The 22,670-nt window shown below is 44.5% G+C and overlaps 1 protein-coding gene and 1 long non-coding RNA gene across 2 annotated transcripts in view; one reads left to right on the top strand and one right to left on the bottom strand.

Moving 5' to 3' along the window:
* The window catches only part of LOC146812054 (fer-1-like protein 4), a 1,053,957-nt gene that overhangs the window by 229,973 nt on the left and 801,314 nt on the right, over window positions 1-22,670 (bottom strand). Inside the window, exon 30 of the mRNA XM_085619061.1 lies at window positions 9,604-9,704. Within this exon, the coding sequence (XP_085475187.1) occupies window positions 9,604-9,704 (101 nt within the window). The remainder of the gene's footprint in view (window positions 1-9,603; window positions 9,705-22,670) is intronic.
* LOC146812055 (uncharacterized) overlaps window positions 21,139-22,670 on the top strand; it is a 149,574-nt gene continuing 148,042 nt past the window's right edge. Inside the window, exons 1-2 of the long non-coding RNA XR_014966815.1 lie at window positions 21,139-21,222; window positions 21,359-21,478. This is a non-coding gene — a long non-coding RNA (uncharacterized LOC146812055). The remainder of the gene's footprint in view (window positions 21,223-21,358; window positions 21,479-22,670) is intronic.

Raw genomic sequence — 22,670 nt, 5'->3', positions numbered from 1 at the left:
GAGCACCTTGAGTTCAGAATGTGCTGCACAAAAGCTTGTGTTTGATTTAGTAGCCTACAAAGTTCCTCCTTTTATGTTAAGAACCTAGACCACATTTAAGGTATACATGTCAAATGACTTGCCTCTTAGTTTTCTTTTTACAGAGTTTTATATAGCGCAAACTTGACCCGAATTGGGTATCAGGGCGCTTTACATAGCACCAGTTGCATTACATAAGGACACATTCAAGGGAGATTAAGTGATTGGCCCAGAATCACAGGATGTTGAGCGTCATAGCCGAGACTCGAACCCTGTTCCCCAGATTCGAGGTCGACCGCCCTAACCGTTAGGCCAACTCCTCTCCCCTGTTGACTAATAGCATTGTCGTCAGAGGGGGGGGCAGACTCTGTGAGGGGGTGAGTTCTTGAGCCCAGTTTCAGAGTTACGAGCTCGCTCTGATTCCCTGAATCACAGGATGTTCAGCGTCATTGCCGAGACTCGAGCCCAGTTCCCCAGATTCGAGGTCGACCGCCCTAACCGTTAGGCCAACTCCTCTCCCCTGTTGACTAATAGCATTGTCGTCAGAGGGGGGGGGCGACTCTGTGAGGGGGTAAGTTCTTGAGCCCAGTTTCAGAGTTACGAGCTCGCTCTGATTCCCTGAATCACAGGATGTTCAGCGTCATTGCCGAGACACAAACCCAGTTCCCTAGGTTCGAGGTCGACCGCCCTAGCCGTTAGGCCAACTCCTCTACCCTGTTGACTAATAGCATTGTCGTCAGAGGGGCGGGGGCAGACTCTGTGAGGGGGTAAGTTCTTGAGCCCAGTTTCAGAGTTACGAGCTCGCTCTGATTCCCTGAATCACAGGATGTTCAGTGTCAATCCCGAGACTCAAACCCAGTTCCCTAGATTCGAGGTCGACCGCCCTAGCCGTTAGGCCAACTCCTCTCCCCTGTTGACTAATAGCATTGTCGTCAGAGGGGGGGGGCAGACTCTGTGAGGGGGTAAGTTCTTGAGCCCAGTTTCAGAGTTACGAGCTCGCTCTGATTCCCTGAATCACAGGATGTTCAGTGTCAATCCCGAGACTCAAACCCAGTTCCCTAGATTCGAGGTCGACCACCCTAGCCGTTAGGCCAACTCCTCTCCCCTGTTGACTAATAGCATTGTCGTCAGAGGGGGGGCAGACTCTGTGAGGGGGTGAGTTCTTGAGCCCAGTTTCAGAGTTACGAGCTCGCTCTGATTCCCTGAATCACAGGATGTTCAGCGTCATTGCCGAGACTCGAACCCAGTTCCCTAGATTCAAGGTCGACCGCCCTAGCCGTTAGGCCAACTCCTCTCCCCTGTTGACTAATAGCATTGTCGTAAGGGGGGGCAGACTCTGTGAGGGGGTGAGTTCTTGAGCCCAGTTTCAGACTTACGAGCTCGCTCTGATCCCTATCCTCCTCCGCAACAAAGAAAAGCAGAGTCAACCCTCTTCTGATTCTTCTAAAAGACCCTTTTTTATGCCTCTTCTCCATCTTCAAAGATATTACCTTTTCTTAAAAGTCTTTTTACGTTAGGTATAGGTTGACCGCTCACAGACCTCTCACTCTATCTTTTTGCCATAATTCCAACATTTTCCAAACAAGTGACATCTTGAAATCTGCCTTACCATGAGGCATGGCGGGTGAGATGCACAGCGTAAGCCTCGGTTTAGAAACGTGGTCATGCCCATGAGTTAGACTGGGCACTCTTCTAAGGTATGTCTCTGAAGGAAAGCAGAAATTAAAAGCTAGCACCTGTCTGAAGGGGGAATTGCTCCGAGAAACTCTGGAGATATCCCTTCAGCTATACATGGGCCAGAATTATGAATAATTTCCATAAATGTTTCAGGTTTAGTAAAGGTGTGTCTTTGGAGCATAATGTGAAGGGCCCGGCAAGATAAAAGAGAGAATGGAGGATTCCAATCCTGCCCTTCTGACCTGTCCCGCATTATTGCATTGTGGCTTTAGGCAATTTGGGAGACTGTCCATCCACATGGTTCCGAGGTTTCTGTCGCTCACTTTCTCATGCATTCTTGGGACCACTAGACACGCCCACCCGTAGCAGACCCAGGGGGGCACACAGGAAGCTCGCCTGTAGAGACGGAACCAGGGGGCTGCTTATGGGGGGGATCACCAGCTATCCAGCTTAGCAACAACCTCGAGGTAACGAGCACGTATTTATTGCAGAAACATATAGAATTACACCCACCTGCCGCCCGCACCCAAAAACACAATTATCTTTCGGCCGCATCCGACCACCAGAAATGTGCAGATCAGTAGCGTAATGCAGAATGACTGGCCCCCTGCAGGACGTGAAGAGGGGCAGCTGCGACGCCACATTCATTGGTCTTGGGTTGAACGTGGGCTCCTTAAAAGTTTGGGGCCTCTGGGGGTTTGACACCCCCCCTCCCCCTCCCCACACCAGGGGCTGCAGAGGCCTATGCTATGCCCGTGGTGCAGTTCGAGACATAAACACAGACTAAGCATACGGGATTATTGAAAAAGCTGCACAAACTTTATGCACAAAGTATACACTGATATTTTTTGTCAAGTCAAAAGAACTTTATTTCGGAGAAAGTCTCCATAAAAGGTACATAAAATAGAAATATAAAAACGTTTAAAAACATACATTGGATAGTTAGAAAATAGTTAAAAATGGTTGCAACATTAAAAACACCAAGATTACTATATGTCCGCTAATTACAAAAAATCATGTGCAATTTAGCCCAGTGCAAGTTTAATCAGGTAAGCATTTTCAGGTACCGTTTTCTCGTATGCCAGAAAGCCCCCAGAAATTTGGCCACAGCAAACACAATGTGAGCAGCCATTTCACTCTTAAGGATTCTGAAGGCTTCATGACACCTAGTAAAACCCAAATTCCTACAAATGGGAATGATCCATTTTCTGCGCGCCTCACTATAGCCCGGACAAAAAAATATAATGTGCAGCTCGGATTCGTCGCTTACTCTGCATGCCGGGCAAGTGCTGGGTGTAGACGCAGACCAATGACTAGTGAGTGCACGTATCGGCAGGGACCCGTGCCTCCATTGTAGATAGAGCTTCCTAATTAATACAGGGTAAATATTGTCTAGGGTTAGTTCCAAACTGTAGGCATTTTTAGTACAGAGAAATTGATCCGTTAGAGTCCCTAGGGTTGTGGAAGGTCGGGATGTGGGAGCCTTGGAGTTGTAATGCAATTTAGTTAGGGCCTTTTTTGAGAGTCTGGGGCAAGCATCCAGGGGGTCGTTCCAGAGAGCATCAAGGCCTAAGCCCACCAGACTATTCCTTACAAATTTGAACCAGGCAATGTTCCCCGAATTAGGAAGACTAAGGACTTCCTGCAAGCCCTGTCTGTAGTGAATCAATTCGGGCACCGTCCACAATCTACGCCAGTAGATCAGAGGGCGGAGCGCCAATTCTTCTTCCAGGGGTCTAATGCCTAGGTCGAGTCTTAATGGCACTAGGGGTGTGCTGGGTGGGAGGGCTACTAGGCACCTAAGAAACCTATTCTCCTCTTTTGTCAGACTTGGCAAGACTTTATGTCCCCATAGTTCGCTGCCATAAATAACGGCTCCTCTGGCTTGCACCCTGTAAATGTGGAGCGGAGGGCCTATGGGTTTGAGGGTCGACCTATTCTTCCCCGCCAACCTTAGTATCCCACCCACGTGTTGCGCTAGTTTCAGCCTTGCTTTCTCCTGGTGAGAACCCCACCCCATTTTCTCATTAAGGGTTACACCAAGATATTCAAAGGTGTTGACTCGTTCTAGCATGTTGTTCCCTATGCGTGGGATACGGTGAAACCTAGGTGGCGGATTGAAGGCCATAAATTTGGTCTTTAGAGTGTTAATCTCCAAACCGTGCTCTCTACAGAAGTCCCCAAAGCCATCTAACACACGCTGAATTCCCATCGGCGACTTGGAGAGAAGGAGGGTATCGTCCGCAAACATAATTGCCGGAACCCTCCTTCCCGCCAGCTTTGGGATGTCGGAATTGGGGACCTCGTTAAGGTGATCAATAACCCAGTTGACAAAGAGGCAGAACAGGGTCGGTGCGAGTACACACCCCTGTCTTACCCCTCTGTCAACGGGAAACTTATTTGATAAGGAGCCATGCCTACCACACCTCACTTGAGCATAGGTGTTGGTATGGAGGCGGATGATCATTGACAAAAGATCACCTGGCACCCCGGCTCTAGCCAGCACTTCCCACAGCTTACCACGTGGAACCAGGTCGAAGGCCGCCCTTAGGTCCACAAATACAGTATAGAGGCTGTCACCCTCCAACTGTATTGTTTTCCAGTATAAAAAGGACAGCCTGAAGACCTGGTCCATGGTAGAAGTCTTTTGCCGAAACCCGGCCTGGAGGGGGCTCAAGATGTCCCTATCCTCGATCCAGTCCAAGAGACGATCCAACAGAAGCCTCGCAAAAAGCTTCTGAGGGACGTCTATCAGACTGATCGGTCTATAATTAGCCGGGAGTAGGGGTGAGCCCCTTTTAAAAATAGGCACGATCTCTGCCCCAAGCCAAGTGGGGGGGACCGCCATACCGTGGATGATGGCATTGAACAATACCAGGAGGTAGGGGGCCCAGATTCTAACCTCGTGCTTTAAAAGGTCGCCTGGGAGCTTATCAAGACCTGGCGCTTTTCCCGAGGAAAGGCGAGTAATTGCCATTTCCAATTCCTCCAAATTGAAGTCACCCATCGCGGAAGAGTTATCAGTGGTTAGGGAGGCTATTGCCCCAACCTGAGTTCCTAGGTGATCCAGCCCAGCTACACTGTAGAGCGATGAAAAGTGTTCCTCCCACACTTCAGGCGCGATGTTTTCCCTCTATAGCCATAACTGGCTCGACTGAGCCATGTTTGACTATTTGCCAGAATTTCCTAGGGTCTCTGACATTGAGTGCAGATGTCATTTCTGACCAATTCTCCCAGTCCCAATCTATTTTGGCATTTTCAAGAAGGAGCTTATAAGCAGCCCGCTTTTCCCTAATTACCGATGAGGCCTCCTTACTTTTAAATGCCTGGAGAAGGTCTGCCTTGGCTTTTCTACAGCTAGCATTGAACCATGAGGCTCTTTCTCTCTTCACTTTCCTGTCCCGGACCACAGGGTTCAATACCTCAGCGAGGTTATTGCACAGATTCAGATGAATGTCCCCAAGAGAGAGGCACCCATCAGGCGAGGGCAGTAGTGGGAGAAGTCTTCCCACCTTTTCAAGGGCTGATGCCACTAGCTCATAGATAGTCCTAATGCAGTTTGGTTTTTCTAAGAGTTTGTCCCACCTTATTTTTCGCCTGTTGCTAGATAAGGTTAGACTTGGAGCGAATACTCTATTTTCTGGGGCAGCAGCATTTAGAAATCCGTCAGCAGCCAGGGAGAGGGTAAGGCCATTGTGGTCACTGTCCAGCCTGGGGGCTATTTTAAAATCTAAAACTAGTTTCCAGTCCTGAAGTTTGATCAATATATAATCTATCCGAGACTCCTGGCCTAATCTGTTGAAGGTTAGTTGCGGAGGTGTGTCCCCTTTGAACCTGCCATTGTAAGCTCTAAGTGAGTTTGCAAGGATCATTGTTATTATTTGGAGTAGGAGTGGTGAGCATGACCTAACCGGCGGACCCGCAATACTTGGAATATCCCAGAGATCATCCTCCTCGCTACTAACCTCATCTAGATGAATCGGGAATGGTTCGTACTGGGTGTTGAAGTCACCTCCAACCAGGAGTGTTACTGAACTAGAGAGAGAATCAAGGAATGTCACCAAGTCCTCCATTGTCCCTGAGGTGCCCGCAACTCCAACCGGTCTGGAATATACGTTTACCAGTGTTAGGCCCTTCCCAGTGGGCCAACGTAAGACCACACACAAGATGTCAACTGAATTGGTTTCTACAATCTCGGCCTTGCAGCCAAGATGGGAGCCAATCCATATTGACAAACCTCCGGACGGGCGTCCCTTCCCTCCCCATCTGGCTAAAACATTAAAGGTTGCAAACCCAGGGTAGCAATAGTTCTCTCTAGCCCACGTCTCCTGGAACATGCATATATCATATTTCTTTATGAAGGTTGCCCATTCACCGCAATCTAACTTGTTGGGTAACCCAGCAATGTTCCAAGATAGGATTTCTAACGACCTCAAATCCTTAGCTGTACTTATAACAATCTCGTCAGGAATACTTTGTGCTGGCCCTGAGAGGGCCCGAACCCCAGTATCAGAGCGTTCCCTGGCCGGGACAACCTGTGTCGGGAGGATCTGTCTTAGTAAGCGCCCACCCACCGCATTTTTCCTCTCCCCCCCGAATACAGGATTGGGTGAATTTGTAGCTGGTCCCTCTGCTAACACAGAAACATGTTCATGGGGCAATACATAGGGGTCAGGTGAAAATAGAGCTAGCCCAGAGGGAGTAGATTGTTGCGGGGAAGAAATCTGCAGTGGGGGAGTCAGATCAGTATCCACAACCTGGTACTCCAGAGTACAGGGCCCGTTATTAGAGAGACTCCTCTGTCAATCGCAATCATCAACGCCTGATAGGGCGTCGAATCTGTTTACGACTTCCAGGGGGGTAAATGGTGATCTGTAGTTGGCCCTCCTAGGGCCATGTCGATAGCTCCCGAACGGCACTGTGACCCAATCTGGTACGTTTTCGTGGGCCGCGGGAATGGGTGCATAAGTATAATGATAGTTATCAAAGGGTACAGAGAATGCAAGGGGGTATGTAGGGCCCTGGGATATGCGTTGTGAAAGACTGGAGGTCTTGGATAAAAGTATAACAATTCGCGGGGTTTAATGGAGCCACAAGTATTACCCAGAGGATAATCAAGAATGTGGGTAACTGCTCTGGGGTCTCTAAAATTAATGATAATTATGTCCCCCTCAATATCCTTAGTTCTACAACCCAACCAAGGGAGTCTCCGGACATGTAATATCTCCCCGTTGACATTAGGAGGAAGGGGCCTATTTAGCATGAGCCAATGCATGGTTTTATTTTTAAGCTCATGGAAGCCTTCCTTTTTGCCCTTTTCCAGAAGCGGGACTCTCGTGAGCACTACCACATATGTGACTGCTTCTGGGGGTAAGTCAACTTGATGACTTGGTCGGTCTCTTGCCCTAACTAGAGGGTGAATATCACCCCTCGCATTTGGAATCATTCCTAGGGTAGGGTCAGGTACTTCCTTTATCGTTTCACCCACATCATTTTGTACTTGGTGGTAATGGGCTATATTGGAAGATTTGGCCATAGACTGGCTATCAAGACCAACCAAATCGTTTTTCCTGGTGTGGATAGAGGGTGACATTGGTACCACGGGGGGGGCAGGACTGAATGTACGTGGTCTTTGAATACCCCCGCGTGTTTAGTGATAGCCAATTCTAAATCCCCTAAGTGTTGCTCAATATTTTTTAATCTTTCAATTAAAGGTAAAACGAGTGACCTTATCAGTTGTTCGATGCCCTCGAGAGGGGCTACCATCGAACCTTCGTTAGTTAGGCAATGCGGGGGACAAATCGGGTCAGAAAAGGAGGGTACCGATGAAGTAGAGGTACTTGTGGCCATGGTGTGTACTGTGGATAAAATAGGTGTTACCTTTGGCAAGGATACAGATTCTAGAATATGAATGGGTCCTTTGCCAAAATCAGAATGATTAATCTTATCCCTTGGCGGATCACCTAACCTCTTTCTTCTTTTAGTGGGAGGGGGCCTTGGAGCTTTAGGCACCGCAACCCTCCCCACCTTCTTTTTAGTGGGTTTAACCACGGATTGAGTAGGAACAATAATCGTATCAGTTTCCTTAGTAGAAGTGCTGGAGGGAAGTAAGTCAGTGGAAACATACGGACAATTAAATTTATCAGGTGGGGATTCAGTGTCTCGGAGCAACATAGGAACATTGTCAATGGCTAATGCCTCCTGAGTAAGAGTGGGAGGACTTATCTCAGAAGGGGTAGTAGGCAGCAGGTTATCCATAGGCATCCTATTTTTTTATACATTCTATGGACCGACGTCGCTCAGCCCTCCGTTCAGCTAACATAGTCTCCTTTCCAATGGCCGCAACAGCCTTAGTAAAATAATCGTCCAATGTACCTTTGTTTATACCACCAATAATTGTGGGCGTGTATGTGGACAAAGTCTCGGCCATGATAAATAATGCAATCAACTGAATCAGAACTCGCGATTACTGGCAAGAAGAAGGGGTTCCCCGGTCCGGTCTCCTCGTGCCTCTGAGGGCCTCAGAGGGCCCGCTCTTTGCCCGCACTTCGCCCCGGACGCGTTCCGCTGGCGCGTAGGGGCGGGGCTCTTATGCTGTGCAAATATTAGGAAAGGGGGAGGGGCCGGGAAGAGTTCACAGGTGTGCTCGATCAAAGACCAACGAGCACCCTGGTCCTCGCAGTCCCGGATAGCGATGTCAAGCGGCGGCCTCCCCGAGTGCGCAGTCCACAGAGCACAGCGATCCCAGGCAAGAAGCAAGCACCTCCAGGCGCGCTAGAATGATGACCGCGGCTCCTGCCGCTGAGGCTGCTGGATGCTAGAGTCCACGGGCGGCACCACCACTGCACTGCTCAAATAACGGGTCCCTGCGCTGCGGGAACCAAGCCAGCTTTTAAAGCGCCTCCAGGCGCGCTAGAGTGATGACAACAGCTCCTGCCACTGAGGCTGCTGGATGCTCGAGTCCACAGGCTGCACCTGCACTGCTCAAATAACAGCACCCATGCGATTATTAGCGGATGTTTAGAACCTGAGCATCTGAACCAGTATCAAAAAAAGAGTTGATTTGTCCCTCACACAGCAACGGCACGTTTTTACCTCTGCTGATAGTAAATCAGCCCGCAAACTTCACCATGACCGCGGGCATGAAACCGCATACACGTATACTTGCAGCGCCAAAGAAAGATGGACGGAAGAGCCGCTCCGGGTCCTGTGCATAGTTGGAGCCCTGAGGTCGCTTCAATCAGCGAAACGCTTGGCATCCTTCACCGCCATCCGCCATGTTTAATCACGTATTCCAATTCTTTATGCCTCTGTTTTTCATCCACAATATTCTTTAATCCACACACGGGTAATTATGCCATTTTCCAATTTCCTATTGTTAAAGCTGTGCCCATCCGGACCTCTTGCTGAAACATGACAAATGCAAGAGTTCGTTTAAAGCAGCGTTTAAAGCAGCATTTATTTAAAAAGGACCCAATGCATTTCGGGCTACAAGCGCCCTTCGTCAGGGGAGCTCCTTCAAACATGCAGTCTAATCCTTCATCATCTTGATGCCAGAGAGTGTGTATATTTTTTATCAGATATACACCTTCATTTAAAATGAAAATTTAGGTGGGAGGTAATATCCTGCAGGGGACAGAAAGAACATTTTTCCCACGCTTTAATCCACAAGAATGTCGGTGGAAAGGTGGGCATGACGTGATAATAACACAACAGGGCTGTGAAAAAGGAAGAACGCATTGCTGTTCAGCACAAACGTCTGACATGGCTTTATCCGCATTCATTCATCATCACCAGTCCTTTTACACGATTATCGATCATCAAGTACAACAATGCGCCCAGACGCACACACTGACACAGCCGGCAGCGCCGGCACTCAGCCATCGCTGCAATATAGAAATGTTTTACCAGATTCAGGGGGCCCACTCTGCTTCCGGAGGGCGCAGCGTCTGCCTCGACGTCTATCACCGCCTCATCGGGTTTGGCGGCCAGGCTGATGTCATCCTTTGCTAAAAATAAGGACACAACATTCTAAATAGGCAATAGATATATCATAGAGCAATAACGGGCTCGGCGTGAGCTCTGTTGTGTGAACAGGAATGATAATGCTATACATATTATTATTCCTGTTTGCTGCCTGAAATCACTCCCATATATTGAAAGCAGATGCATAAAAAGTCAGAGGCGAGCTGCGACAGACAACACTGTGAGCTGATTCAGAACCTAGACTCACTGCAGCGATCATCCCAAACATAATGTACCCCAATCCTCCCATCCCAAACATAATGTACCCCAATCCTCCCATCCCAATCATAATTTACCCCGATCCTCCCATCCCAAACCTAATGTACCCCGATCCTCCCATCCCAAACATAATTTACCCCGATCCTCCCATCCCAAACTTAATATACCCCGATCCTCCCATCCCAATCATAATGTACCCCAATCCTCCCATCCCAATCATAATGTACCCCAATCCTCCCACCCCAATCATAATGTACCCCAATCCTCCCATCCCAAACATAATGTACCCCAATCTTCCCATCCCAATCATAATGTACCCCAATCCTCCCATCCCAATCATCATAATGTACCCCAATCCTCCCATCCCAAACATAATGTACCCAATCCTCCCATCCCAATCATAATGTACCCCGATCCTCCCATCCCAAACATAATGTACCCCGATCCTCCCATCCCAATCTTAATGTACCCCAATCCTCCCATCCCAAACATAATGTACCCTGATCCTCCCATCCCAAACATAATTTACCCCGATCCTCCCATCTCAAACTTAATGTACCCCGATCCTCCCATCCCAAACATAATTTACCCCGATCCTCCCATCCCAAACTTAATGTACCCCGATCCTCCCTCCCAATCATAATGTACCCCGATCCTCCCATCCCAAACATAATGTACCCGATCCTCCCATCCCAATCATAATGTACCCCAATCCTCCCATCCCAATCATAATGTACCCCAATCTTCCCATCCCAAACAAATGGAAGAAAAACACAAGGCAGATTAACCAGCTCATGCAAAACACAAGGTAGACTCAACCTCTCATCACAGACATAAAGCAGATCAGCCATCTCGTCCCAAACATAAGACAGATCCAGCCTCAGGCAAAACCTCCCTCTCATCAAAACTTACATCAGACCCACCCTCTTACCCCCAATATAAGGTAGACCCATCCACGCATCTCAAACACAAAAAAGATCCACCTCGCAAACATAAGGTAGACTCTCCCTCCCATCCCAGACAAAAGAAAGACTGTCTCATCCCAAAGACCCTCCCACTCATCCCAAACTTAAATTAGGCCCCTCTCCCATCCAACACACTCTCTCATCCCAAAGGTCCACACTTGCATCACAAACATAAGGAAGAGCCATCTCTCATCTCACACATAAGGCAGACCCACCCTCTCAACCTTAAACAAAACCAAATGCTTTCTATTTGTCTAACCACTGTCAATCACTCGGGTAGCATCTAACTCATCATTCTTTTACTAACCATGCCACCTCAGTTCAGATCTAGCCGTATGCAAATCAGCTCTGACCCTGCTCCTTATGGCAACAGCCCAGCCTGAACCACCAGGCCAGACACTCACTGAACTGGAACACAAGCAACGTAGGAAGGGTTTCTCCCTGCTAAGGGCTCATCAGCCAGGTACAGCTTGGTCCCAGTGGCACAGTGAGCACTGGACCACATCAGGCCTCACCCATGCCACCTCGGGCAGTACATCAAATGCACAAAAGTTGACAAGATGAATACTTGCAATTTATCTAACCAGTGGCAATCACTTGGGGGAGACTCTCATCCCCTTTCGTTTGTTTGATCACACCAAAGACTCCCCCTTTTATCCGAATCCTATGAAAGACCCATCTTCACTTTTGTAGTGATCTATGAGTGGCATGGGGGTGAGACACAAAGGCAGGTAGCAGAATGCTACTTAGGGGTTTCCAGGAGTAGTAACTGCTACCCGCAGTCAATCCCTTTCTATAGCTGCTGTTCTGGCCCTGCTCTCTAGTTCACAGCATCAGGTGTAGCAAGATGAAGCTGATAGACTGTTAATCCACAGGCTTTACTCTGTGTTGGTGGTCTGCAAGAAAATCCAAAATCAATTCACCTTACTGATCCATTAAAATGTCTTAAAACGCTCTGTGACTTATACATCGAACCGCACACTTAGAATTCATATCATCCCTTACTTTTTTATCCAAATGCATTTTGTCATTAAATGGCCTGAAATTACAATTACAATACCTTCTCCAGTTACCTTGCCAAGTAGTTCTGACTATACTATGATCACTTCCCCTATTAAGTATTGTTCTGTAAATGCACCTCCTATTGAAGGCAAGTATACATTAGCCAGGAGGAATTCAGTCAAAATTGTCTTCCCATAAAACAGAACCACTGAGAAAGTGAAAACCACCATCTCAACCAATATACCAATAATATATATAGATTCAGAAAATGAAATGAGAAAAGAAACACTTACAAAGCTGGGAGAGAATGTAAAAAGAACGATTGAAATGATCTGCAATTAGGAGAATGTGGAAATGTACATGCATGGAAGGATTTCAAAGCCATTGAAAAATGAAGGAAAGAGAGTTATGAGTGAGTCTGAATCTGATACTGTGTAAAGAGAATTTCCTTTGAAAGAAGAGCCAGGAGGAGCTTATGCTACTGTATCTTGGAATAGACAGGGTGTATGGACTTTTACATGGGAATATCAAAAACTTAGAGAAGAACCTGAGAAATGGTCTATTGAAGTGGAAAAACTGAAACTTTGTCAAAGGTATTATGGGAAGATTTGGATGTATTATTTTCAATCATACTACAAATGGATGTATGGATTGAATGTATGAGGTCAGATGAAGACCCCTGTAGGGATCCACCAAGTTGTAAGCCTTTATCAATGGCAATGAAAGATTCTGTAAGGTAATTGAACATTTGAAGGGAAAGGTTCTGGTGAAACAGGTTAACTAGTCAAAAATCATGAGAACACAGAATACATATCAGTCTGTTCAGGCATAACATGAAAAATTGACATAGATTTACGTGCAATACAGTTGAACAGAAAATCCAGTGAAGACATATCGGGCTTTGTTTTAGCTTTTGTGTTGGCGTATGCATCTGGAGTTGAGGTCGCAGCTTTAGGAAAGTGTGATGTGCTGACAAGCAAAGTCACTGGATCAAATCTTAGTTTATGCAAATTTGATAGTAATTAATGTGAGTCTAATAATACATTTTTGAGGGAAAAATTTATGTTGGCACAGACTGAATTCTTTCAGCAAGGAGGGCAAGTACCTCAAGGAGGTGGTGCACAGTTTCAAGGTCCTCTAAGAAGTGGTGGTTTTCAAGGTAGAGACAACGTTTTGAATAATCTTACTAACAGTGGTATTGCAAGATATGGAGCTTGCCACATTTGTAGTAAAGAAGGTAATAATAAGAAAAAAAATACATTTATTTTAAAGTCAAAAGCAGGCGAGACACAAATGATACCTCAAAGGAACCCTGTGCAACAGAATATAATGCGCATGGTCCAGAATGGGATGAGTAGGTCAATAGTCACAGCACCACTGGCTTCAACGCAGAATGCGCAAAATACTGGCAGTTCTACAGAACTATGCCATTGGCTCCACTTCCTGCATCTCAGATGCAGAATGGAACAACTGAATTTCCAGAGAATATCAAATTTCAGCTTAGGGTTTCTAAGTGAGAAAATCAGTGATTAGGGATTCGTTCCTACAATTTGTGGCAACTCTCCAAGTGTCCAAAGGACTGATTCAGGTACAATGATAGTGCCTGAAAGGGTAGGAGGATGGCATGCCTAGTGCTGTCCTGAAGATAGACCAGAATGAACCATTTGTGGAAGGAGAAGTAAATGGCCACCCGGTATGATTTTTGGATACAGGTGTTACCCAATCCACAGTTAGACCATTGGAAGTTCCAAGCCTACCCCTTTCTGGAAAGGAAGTCCAAGTCATAGGAATTTCAAATAAATAAGTGGTTAATAGGTTGACAGCAAATGTTCCATTAAAAACAGGTTCAGCCATAATTGAAATTCAATTCATGCTTAATGAAACCAGTCCAATTAATCTGTTGAGTTGTGCCTTATTGTGTAAATTAAATTGTGTAATTTATTGTACATAGAATGGTGTTTACATTCAAATTAATGATCCTGATTTTGACATCAATATGAAATCACAAGAAGTTAGAAATGGTTTAATCCCTGTTCTCACTGATGAAGACTTGCCTCCAGATTTAAGACACACAGTGAAAAGGGAGATTTGGAATTATATTGGAAAAGGTGTTGGGCTCTAAAAAGGTGCAATGCCAGTGCAAATTAGTATACAATCAGATGATGTGTAACCACATATTCCCCAATATAGACTTTCTCATGAAGATGAGGAAGATATTACACCTACGTTTGAGAAAGGCTAATGGGAAACGGAAAATAGTTCAAGATTTGAGAAAGATGAATGAGATGGTAGCCCCATGTTGTCCTGTGGCACCAGATACAGCAGTGATTTTGTTTCCGATTGTAGCAGATGCAGAATGGTTCACAGTGGTTGATTTGAATACTGCATTTGTCACCATTCCTCTACACAAGGATAGCTAGTATCTTTTTGCATTCAGGTTTAAAAATAAGGTGTTGGTTTGGGAAAGATACCACATGGGTATCCAAGAGTACTTCTATCTTCTCCCAAGTGCTTTAAAAGATCTGGATACAGATGGTGGCTAGTGGATTATTAAAGACACACATACACACACACACATGCAGACACACACTCATTTGCAGGCACACACTCAAAGACGTTCACGCACACACACACATGCACTCCCCAGCACACAGACAAACACAAAGTCATACTTTTAAACACAAAAACGCACCTGGGCAGGCCCACAAATCCATCTCCCATCTGTCTGCAGCAGGCAGAGGCACCCCCACGAGCTTCCACCCAATCAGTAGCTGGAACAGGGTTGAAGGTGCAGCGGAAGACCTTTCTCTATTCTACCTTCTGACTGGGCAAGATGGATGTGATTGACAAGCCCTGAGGCTCCATTACCTGACATGTTGCACTGTGTGATGCTAGTGCAGCATGTCAGATATATATTGTGTATGTGTGAGGCCAGGCAGAGGCACCCCCACGAGCTTCCACCCAATCAGTAGCTGGAACAGGGTTGAAGGTGCAGCGGAAGACCTTTCTCTATTCTACCTTCTGACTGGGTAAGATGGCATGTGATTGACAAGCCCTGAAGATCCATTACCTGACATGTTGCACTGCGTGATGCTAGTGCATCATGTCAGATATGTATTGTGTATGTGTGAGGCCAGGCTGTACCAGCCCCCACCTGACACGTGCAATACATCTAGTGAAGCCCTCTTCTGCTGGCAAGGTAATATTACAGCTTTTTAAGGCAAACAAATGTCCAGTGAGATTGTATGCTTTCATACAAAAGCTGTAATATACAAAGCAGTAGTGGCAGAGGGAGGCATCGGGTTGACACCTTAGCACCCCCTAAGGGCAGCCGCGGCTGCTTGTGAGTTAGGTTTAGCCTAATACATTGATGATTTGATGATTGCTGCAAACACAAAAGAGGGTTGTAAGTTGAAAGCCATTGCACTATTGAATCGTTTGACTGATAATGGGCATACAGTTTCACCTACATAATTACAGCATCGTCAGACAGAAGTTACATATCTAGGACATCAAATTCAGAAAAGAATGAGGACGTTCTCTAAGGATTGCATCTCTGCTATTCTGAGAGTGAATCCACCAACAACATAGAGAGAAGTAAGGGGTTTCTAGGAATGGTTGTTTACTGTTGCCAGTTGATTTCCAACCTTTGATTTGATTGCAAAAGTTGACTCATAGTAATGTCATCGATCCGGTACCTTTGACTGACAAATGCATGAAAGCCATCCTGGAGCCAAGATAGGCTTTGTATATGGCACCCGCGTTAAGAATAGTTGATTACAAAAAAGGGTTTTGTTTATACTGTCATGAAAAAGAAGAGTGATCTCTTTCTGTTCTTGCACAACAATATGGCAATGCAAAGAGACCTATTGCTTATTTTTCTATAACCGTTGAGTCAGTTACCACTGCAGTGCCTCGAAGTATAAAATCTACAGCAGCGACAACCATTGTCATAGGTCAGGCTGAGTCAGATTGAATTCTTATCGGTCATATGTTGCATGTGTTAGTGCCTCATTCCTTGGAGACACTTTTAACCCACACGAGAATCCAGCATCTAACAAACAGTAATTGACTAAATATGAGCAATTAATATTGGCAGCTCAAAATCTATCGATCAAAAAATATGAAATATTGAATCTGGTTACTCGTTTACCGTTGCCAAGAGTTGAAAGTGATGACGAGGTGACTGATATTGATCATTATTGCATTGATGTAACAAAATTATGCACTAAGCCGAGGCCTGATATTCAAGATGTACCACTCAATTTGGCTGATTTGGTGTTATTTGTGGATGGTTCATGTTTGAGAGATGTCCAACAAGTTTATGAGTCGCAGATATAGTTTGCAATTAGAGATAAGCTATGAAGGCATCATACCTGTGCAGTGTAACTTCAGTACAAGTGGCTGAAATGATTACCATGACTAGAGCTTGCGGCATAGCCAATCCATTAAGTGGTACAATCTACACTTATAGACAAAATTGTTTTTGAGCAGTGCGTTATTCAGGCAAGTGGTGGTCACTGGCGGGTTTCATGACTTCTGTTGGGACACCAATTCACAATGGACCTCACATTCTTTATTTGCACTATGCTTTGAACTTGCCAATAAAAACAGCTGTTGTAAAATGTGTGGTCCATAAGAATGGTGGTGGCATCATTAGACCTGGCAATAGATCTGCAGACTCAGTTGCTAAATATTGTGCTATGAAGAGCACCACACGGCTAATGGAAACAAATGAAAACTCAGAATTTGCAGAAAATGCAAATGCCTTTACTTGTGTATCAGTGCAAACACCTGACATGTTAGGAGATGTACACAATGAGATGTTAGAAGTGAAGAAAAAGTGGAAAAGGATAGGATGTAAATTAGAGCAAGATGATTTGTGGAGATACACTGAAGGCCAATGTGAAGTGGTATTTATCGCATTTGTAACATTTATAACAAAACTGCTTATTTTTTTTATTGATTTTCAAGCACAGTTAAGCAGCATCGCTACCATGCAAAGCAGCTCATCTAGAGAAACCATTAACACAAAAACAACTTGTGATTGATCAACACCAGAGGGCAGATGCAGTACATATCAGATCAACATCTCCATCGCACATCAGGACTGATATAACGTTTCCATGTGTAAATGCTACGAACACAAAATCAACCTGTAATTGTTCAACACAGGGGGACAAAAGGTGTACATATCAGATCAACGACTCTGTTATACATCAGGACTGATAGAACGTCCCCTTGGAGAACATTAATCTGCTCCAGATTGAGGGTCGGCCATGGCTTGTTGCTGCAGGAATTGACGCAGAGGCTCCCAAATGGAATACCACTTATCCATGAATTTTTTGTTCAACAATAAATTCATGGATAAGTGGTATTCCATATTAAATAAATGCTCTCTAGACCTGATCTTGTTGATTGTTGAGGAACTCTCTATTGTCTTAGCTGATCTAGAACAAGAAATTAGTGAGTTGCAAAATTCTCTAAAAACTCGTATGACAGGAGAAGATTGGTCCAGCTCCTTAGAGGCAATCAACAACAAATTAGATGGTTACGCTAAAGAAATACATGAGCGCAAGGTGCGCAAGTTCAGGCGTGACACAATTGACTACAAGTTGGATGAAGTTTACTCCTGGGCGGAGGTGTACGCCCAAAAACGTTCATATTCAAAACCTGGAAATGCTTCATCCGAGGAGAGTGTAGCCTCTGCTAGCGACACACGTCTCACTAGACCTCCTGTACCTTCTTCAGTAGACCCAGGGTCCTCATCAGTACCATCTACCTCCAGTACAAAGGTCTCTTTTTTAGAGACCAGCCCTGCGGCCAACAATCCACCAACAGAGCAATCCACGCTAGAGACAGCCACTCCAAGACCCGCAGAGGTAGGGGAAAGCTCAAAACCATCGACCTCCGGCAGGAGACAGAAAAAACACTAGTGGTGAACATCTCTTCCACTAAACTATCTGAGTCACAAATCGCAGTCTTGAATAAAGGAACATCCTTTGTTCCAACACACCACACTACTTCGTTCTCAACGGAAATAGAATTTTACAAATTCATGCGGAAATTGAGATTACGCTACTTCTTCTCTACTCAGAGTCAAGCAGATTTAGTGTCGACAGATAGTGAATACACCGAGTTCAGACCCAAAAGTACTTTCATCTCCCCTATTTCACACAAGGTTCTTGACACGTTTGAGATGCTGGTGAAATAAGATTTAACGCATTCTCATATTCCTTCTAAAAAACAACACAATTTGTCACCCAAGGATAAAATAGCACTCAAACGTTTGAGAGCCGACAAGTCACTAACATACCTTCCAGCAGACAAGGTGGGAGCTTTGGTAATAATGGATACGAGGTTCTATGACTCCTCAATCAATGAGATGCTGTCAGATGAATCCACATACTTACCTTTGCATCAGGATCCCACGACAGAATTTCAAAACACCCTTGCCGCAATACTTACACATGCCAAAGAGATGGGATGGATCAATTCTAAAACATTGGACTTCTTGTACACAAAGTACCCACGCAGGCCATTCATATACGCACTTCCTAAGATTCATAAGCGTCTGATTCACCCTCCATTTCGCCCTATTGTGTCTGGGTGCAATTCTATTCATGATCCACTAGGACAATATTTAGATAAATTTCTACAACCATTTGTACAAGCAGGATCTACGTATGTTCAAGACACAACTCATTTCCTCACACTGTTGAATAATCTTCAACTGCCTGCTGATGATGAAATATGGTTGTTGACGGTAAATGTTGTTTCCTTATATACTTCGATCCCTCATACTGAAGGGATCGAAGCAATTGAATGGGCTTTATTGCAAATGGGACATATTTCAGCCAATAAAGTTTTTCTTCTTGAACTGCTACACTTCTGCCTGTTCCATAGTTAATTTAAATGGCATGACAAATACTTCCTACAAACACATGGTACATCCATGGGTTTTGCGGGAGCTCCCAGCTACGCGAAAATCTTCATGATGAAGTTCGAACAAGAACACATTTTGAGTGACACTGAGTGGACTGACCATCTAATTATATATCGTCGCTATATTGACGATATTTTCATCATGTGGCATGGTAACAGACAGGCTTTGGAGACCAAACTAAGTTTGTTGAACGAATATAATTCTAGGATTCAGTTCACTTACACATTAGACAGCCACTCTATTTCATATTTGGATGTACACATTGAATTAAAGTCCAATAAGATCATTACTAAACTGTTTAAAAAAATGACAGATCGCAACAACACGCTACTCTATAGTAGTTTTCATCCTGAATCACTGAAGAGACACCTTCCATACTCACAATTTTCCAGAATCAAGCGTATTACCTCAGACACCTCTCAACTACACACAACTCTTGAAGAAACAAAGCAACAGTTTCTGACACGTGGGTATCCAAGTACAATAGTTGAGGCTTCTGTGACACGACTAGAACAGGTGTCTAGATCCTCCTTACTGATCAAACGATCAAAAACTCCACAAACCCGGGAGGTTTTTGTGTCTAAATTCTCAACCCACTCGCCTGCAATCAAAAGAATCATATTGAACAAGTGGGACTTACTTCAAACAGAACCAGATTTTGGGAACCTTTTCAAAGATCCTCCGATCTTTGCCTATAAACGCTCTAACAATCTTAAGGAACTTTTAAAGAAACGCGAATCTCAAGATATTCAGACACCTAAGGGCATGTTAAAGTGTTATAACTGTTCCCATTGTAATAATGTTATTACAGGCACGTCCATGTCGCATCCCTGGTCGGGTAAACAGATCAAGTTTCATTTCACAGCGAATTGCAACACATCAAATGTCATTTATGTTATACGATGCCCTTGTGGCTTGTATTATGTGGGAAAAACTGAAAGGTCTCTACGTACTCGAAGCACGGAGCACAAGAGTAGAATCCGCACAAGAACATTGAGTTCACCACTAGCAAGCCACTGGTGCGACACACATCACTCCATAGCGCAATTGAGATTCAGTGTGTTAGAAATTGTACAGACACACAATGACCGTGATATGACTACGTTTAGCACCCAAAGGGAATCTTTCTGGATTCGCTATCTGAACACTTTGAGTCCTAAAGGATTGAACGATAAAATTGAATTTGCATGTTTTCTATAGATTCCTTGACATATTGGGAGTTAGGACCGACAGCTAGGCGTAGGTTTAGTCTTATCACTTCTCCTGTCTTTCATGATCACTACTTTTCTTTACACACACACAAGCCACGGGGTTCAATCTCAGTAGCAGGTCTTCATTTTTGTATAATTTAGTTACATTGTCTATCTGTGTGTTATAATTATTACTGTTGTAATAGTTATGGCCTTATGCTACTTTGCGTCATGCTTTCAGTTATGTGGAATTGTTGTTACAATATCAAGAACTTTGTGTTGAAATCGACCACAGTTAAGATTGTATAAGGTTGTGATCATTACTCTTGTACTAATTGTGTTTGTTCATCACCGCAGTATTGATCTTTGAAATTTTGTGATTACCTTTCATCAACTCACTCTGAATCTTTGTCGTGTATCTAAACAGCTCTCATATCCCATTGACTCTGAGCATAATTACAATTGTATGTGGATGAGTTGCGCATTCTAGGATTGTAATTTACAAACTATGTAACTTCTGTAATGTGTCTGATGTTCATTTGATGAGCTTTGCGCAACCTGTTTTAATGACAATGTTTATTAATGTTCACCTGTAAGGTATCCATTTAAAATGTGATGGAGGATACGATTTACCAGTTTGTATTAATCCTGTTAATTTTGGTAATGCTCGTAACTTTATTGACTTGTACTAGGATGAGCTTATTACTTCAGTAACAGCATTTACCTGCCATGGAACGAAATACAATCCAAGTTTGCCCGGCTATATTGTAACATTCTCAACATTTATTTATGATGACTTTACATTTTGGTTTGATGAGACCGTTTACTGCATTAAGTAAACAGTCTGTTGTTCAATGGTTGTCGTTTTTGTAAAATGGTTCCCTTTAAGTGCTTGTATATTTTTGTTTCTTCAACCATCTCTATTTTCACATTCACACCCTCGGGGATTTTTTCTGTTACTACTGTAACATCTTTTAAGTACTATTTCACTAACACATTTCACTATTGTAAGTTGGCCGCTCCTTACACTCAGCTTCAACATTAGTCCTTTACCGGTGTCTATGTCACCAGCCCTGGTTCGTCAGCACCGTCAGCTGACCACTTAAAAAAGCGGCATGCTTTCAGTGCTCGCTAATACACTTCCGGTATGACCGCGTCCACTGGCAGTTCGAGTGCACAGGTAAATGCTCCAGCACTTGGCATAATCGACTAGCGTGATCTCAGGCTTTTTCACACGCACTTTCATATGCTAGCAGACACATATTTTTATATGCTTGTAGACAAATAACTTACTCATTGTTTATTTCCGGTTATAGGCAACGACACAATTATCAACTATCCCTCGATTTTGCCGCACATTTCGACACGCATGATCAGTGTCTGCAGCGTACGCGATTTAACCCTCTGTTGAGCAATACAGCGTTACAATACGCCTGGTGAGTTGTCTCATTTTATTAGACAGTGCACATGACACAATTTCTCTAAGACCTGGAGACTTATTTTTTGGTTTATTTTACAGACATTTTGCACGTTTTACCCGGTTGATTCTCCAGATTGACATCTTTTTCGCTCAATTTGAGGTAGAGTAGTTTTGGTTAACATAGCATTCACGGTGTCTGGGTCGTCTCACAGCATGGTGATTTGAGGTTTTTCAGCTTCCTACGCACTTGTTTGTACGGCCACGCTCCCACCTCCTGTTTCCTTAGTCACTGGTTATGAGTCCTCACTCTCTACCTGACATCGCAGTATTTTTAATCCCTCTGTGGCACTTAGCCCCTCCTAGATTTCAAATTATATCTTTGTTTTCACCAGAATGATATGTATAGTGAATAAATTCATTTCATTTTGTTCGTAGATTTCCCCTGAAGAAGGGTGATAGATTCACCCAAAATTCATTGGGATCGTATCTCAAGCTTCAGCATATTGTTTTGAGACATGAATTGGATTATTTTGTACTGTTCTGAATTTCCGGAACTCACAGAAGTACTGTGATTAAAACATTACTTCAACATGTGGGGTGTAGGCATATATATATGCATATTGCGCTTGAGCACTGAGGAAGTATATGTATGGGTCTGGCGCACTAAATCCTCCTCTATCCTAGTCAAGTGCAAGTGTAGTCCAGCCTACCCGAGCTTTTTTACCTCCCCAAATCAGTCGGAGCAGAGGTGTTCGCAAAGTATTAAAAAAAGTTATGGTTACTGTTATCGGTATATTAGCAAATAGATATAGGAAACGTGGCAATACCACCATTTTTATGATTGCAATACGATCCGCCAGGGACAGCGGCAGCGCTATCCATGTATCAACTTGCTTATCCAGTGAGAAGCATGCCCTCCCATAGTTTTCTCGTATCATGACGTCCGGGGCCCGGTGAACCCAACTCCCCAGGTACTTTACCGGTTCTGTCGTCCAAATCAATGGGCAGTCCATAGTTGGAGGGGAAGTGTTTGCTGTCAGAGGGATAACCAATGACTTGTCCCAGTTAATATTCAGGCCCGATAGCAGTCCAAACCTAATGTATTCTCGTAATACTTGTACCAGATATTGAGTAGGTTCTCTAATGAAGAGCACCATGTCATCAGCATAAAGGGAAATACCGACTGGTCTGTGATTAAAATTCAGTAT

The sequence above is a fragment of the Triturus cristatus genome, chromosome 7, assembly GCF_964204655.1.
Source record: "Triturus cristatus chromosome 7, aTriCri1.1, whole genome shotgun sequence".
Classification (NCBI taxonomy): domain Eukaryota; kingdom Metazoa; phylum Chordata; class Amphibia; order Caudata; family Salamandridae; genus Triturus; species Triturus cristatus.
This window is presented reverse-complemented; position numbering and strand designations above follow the sequence as displayed.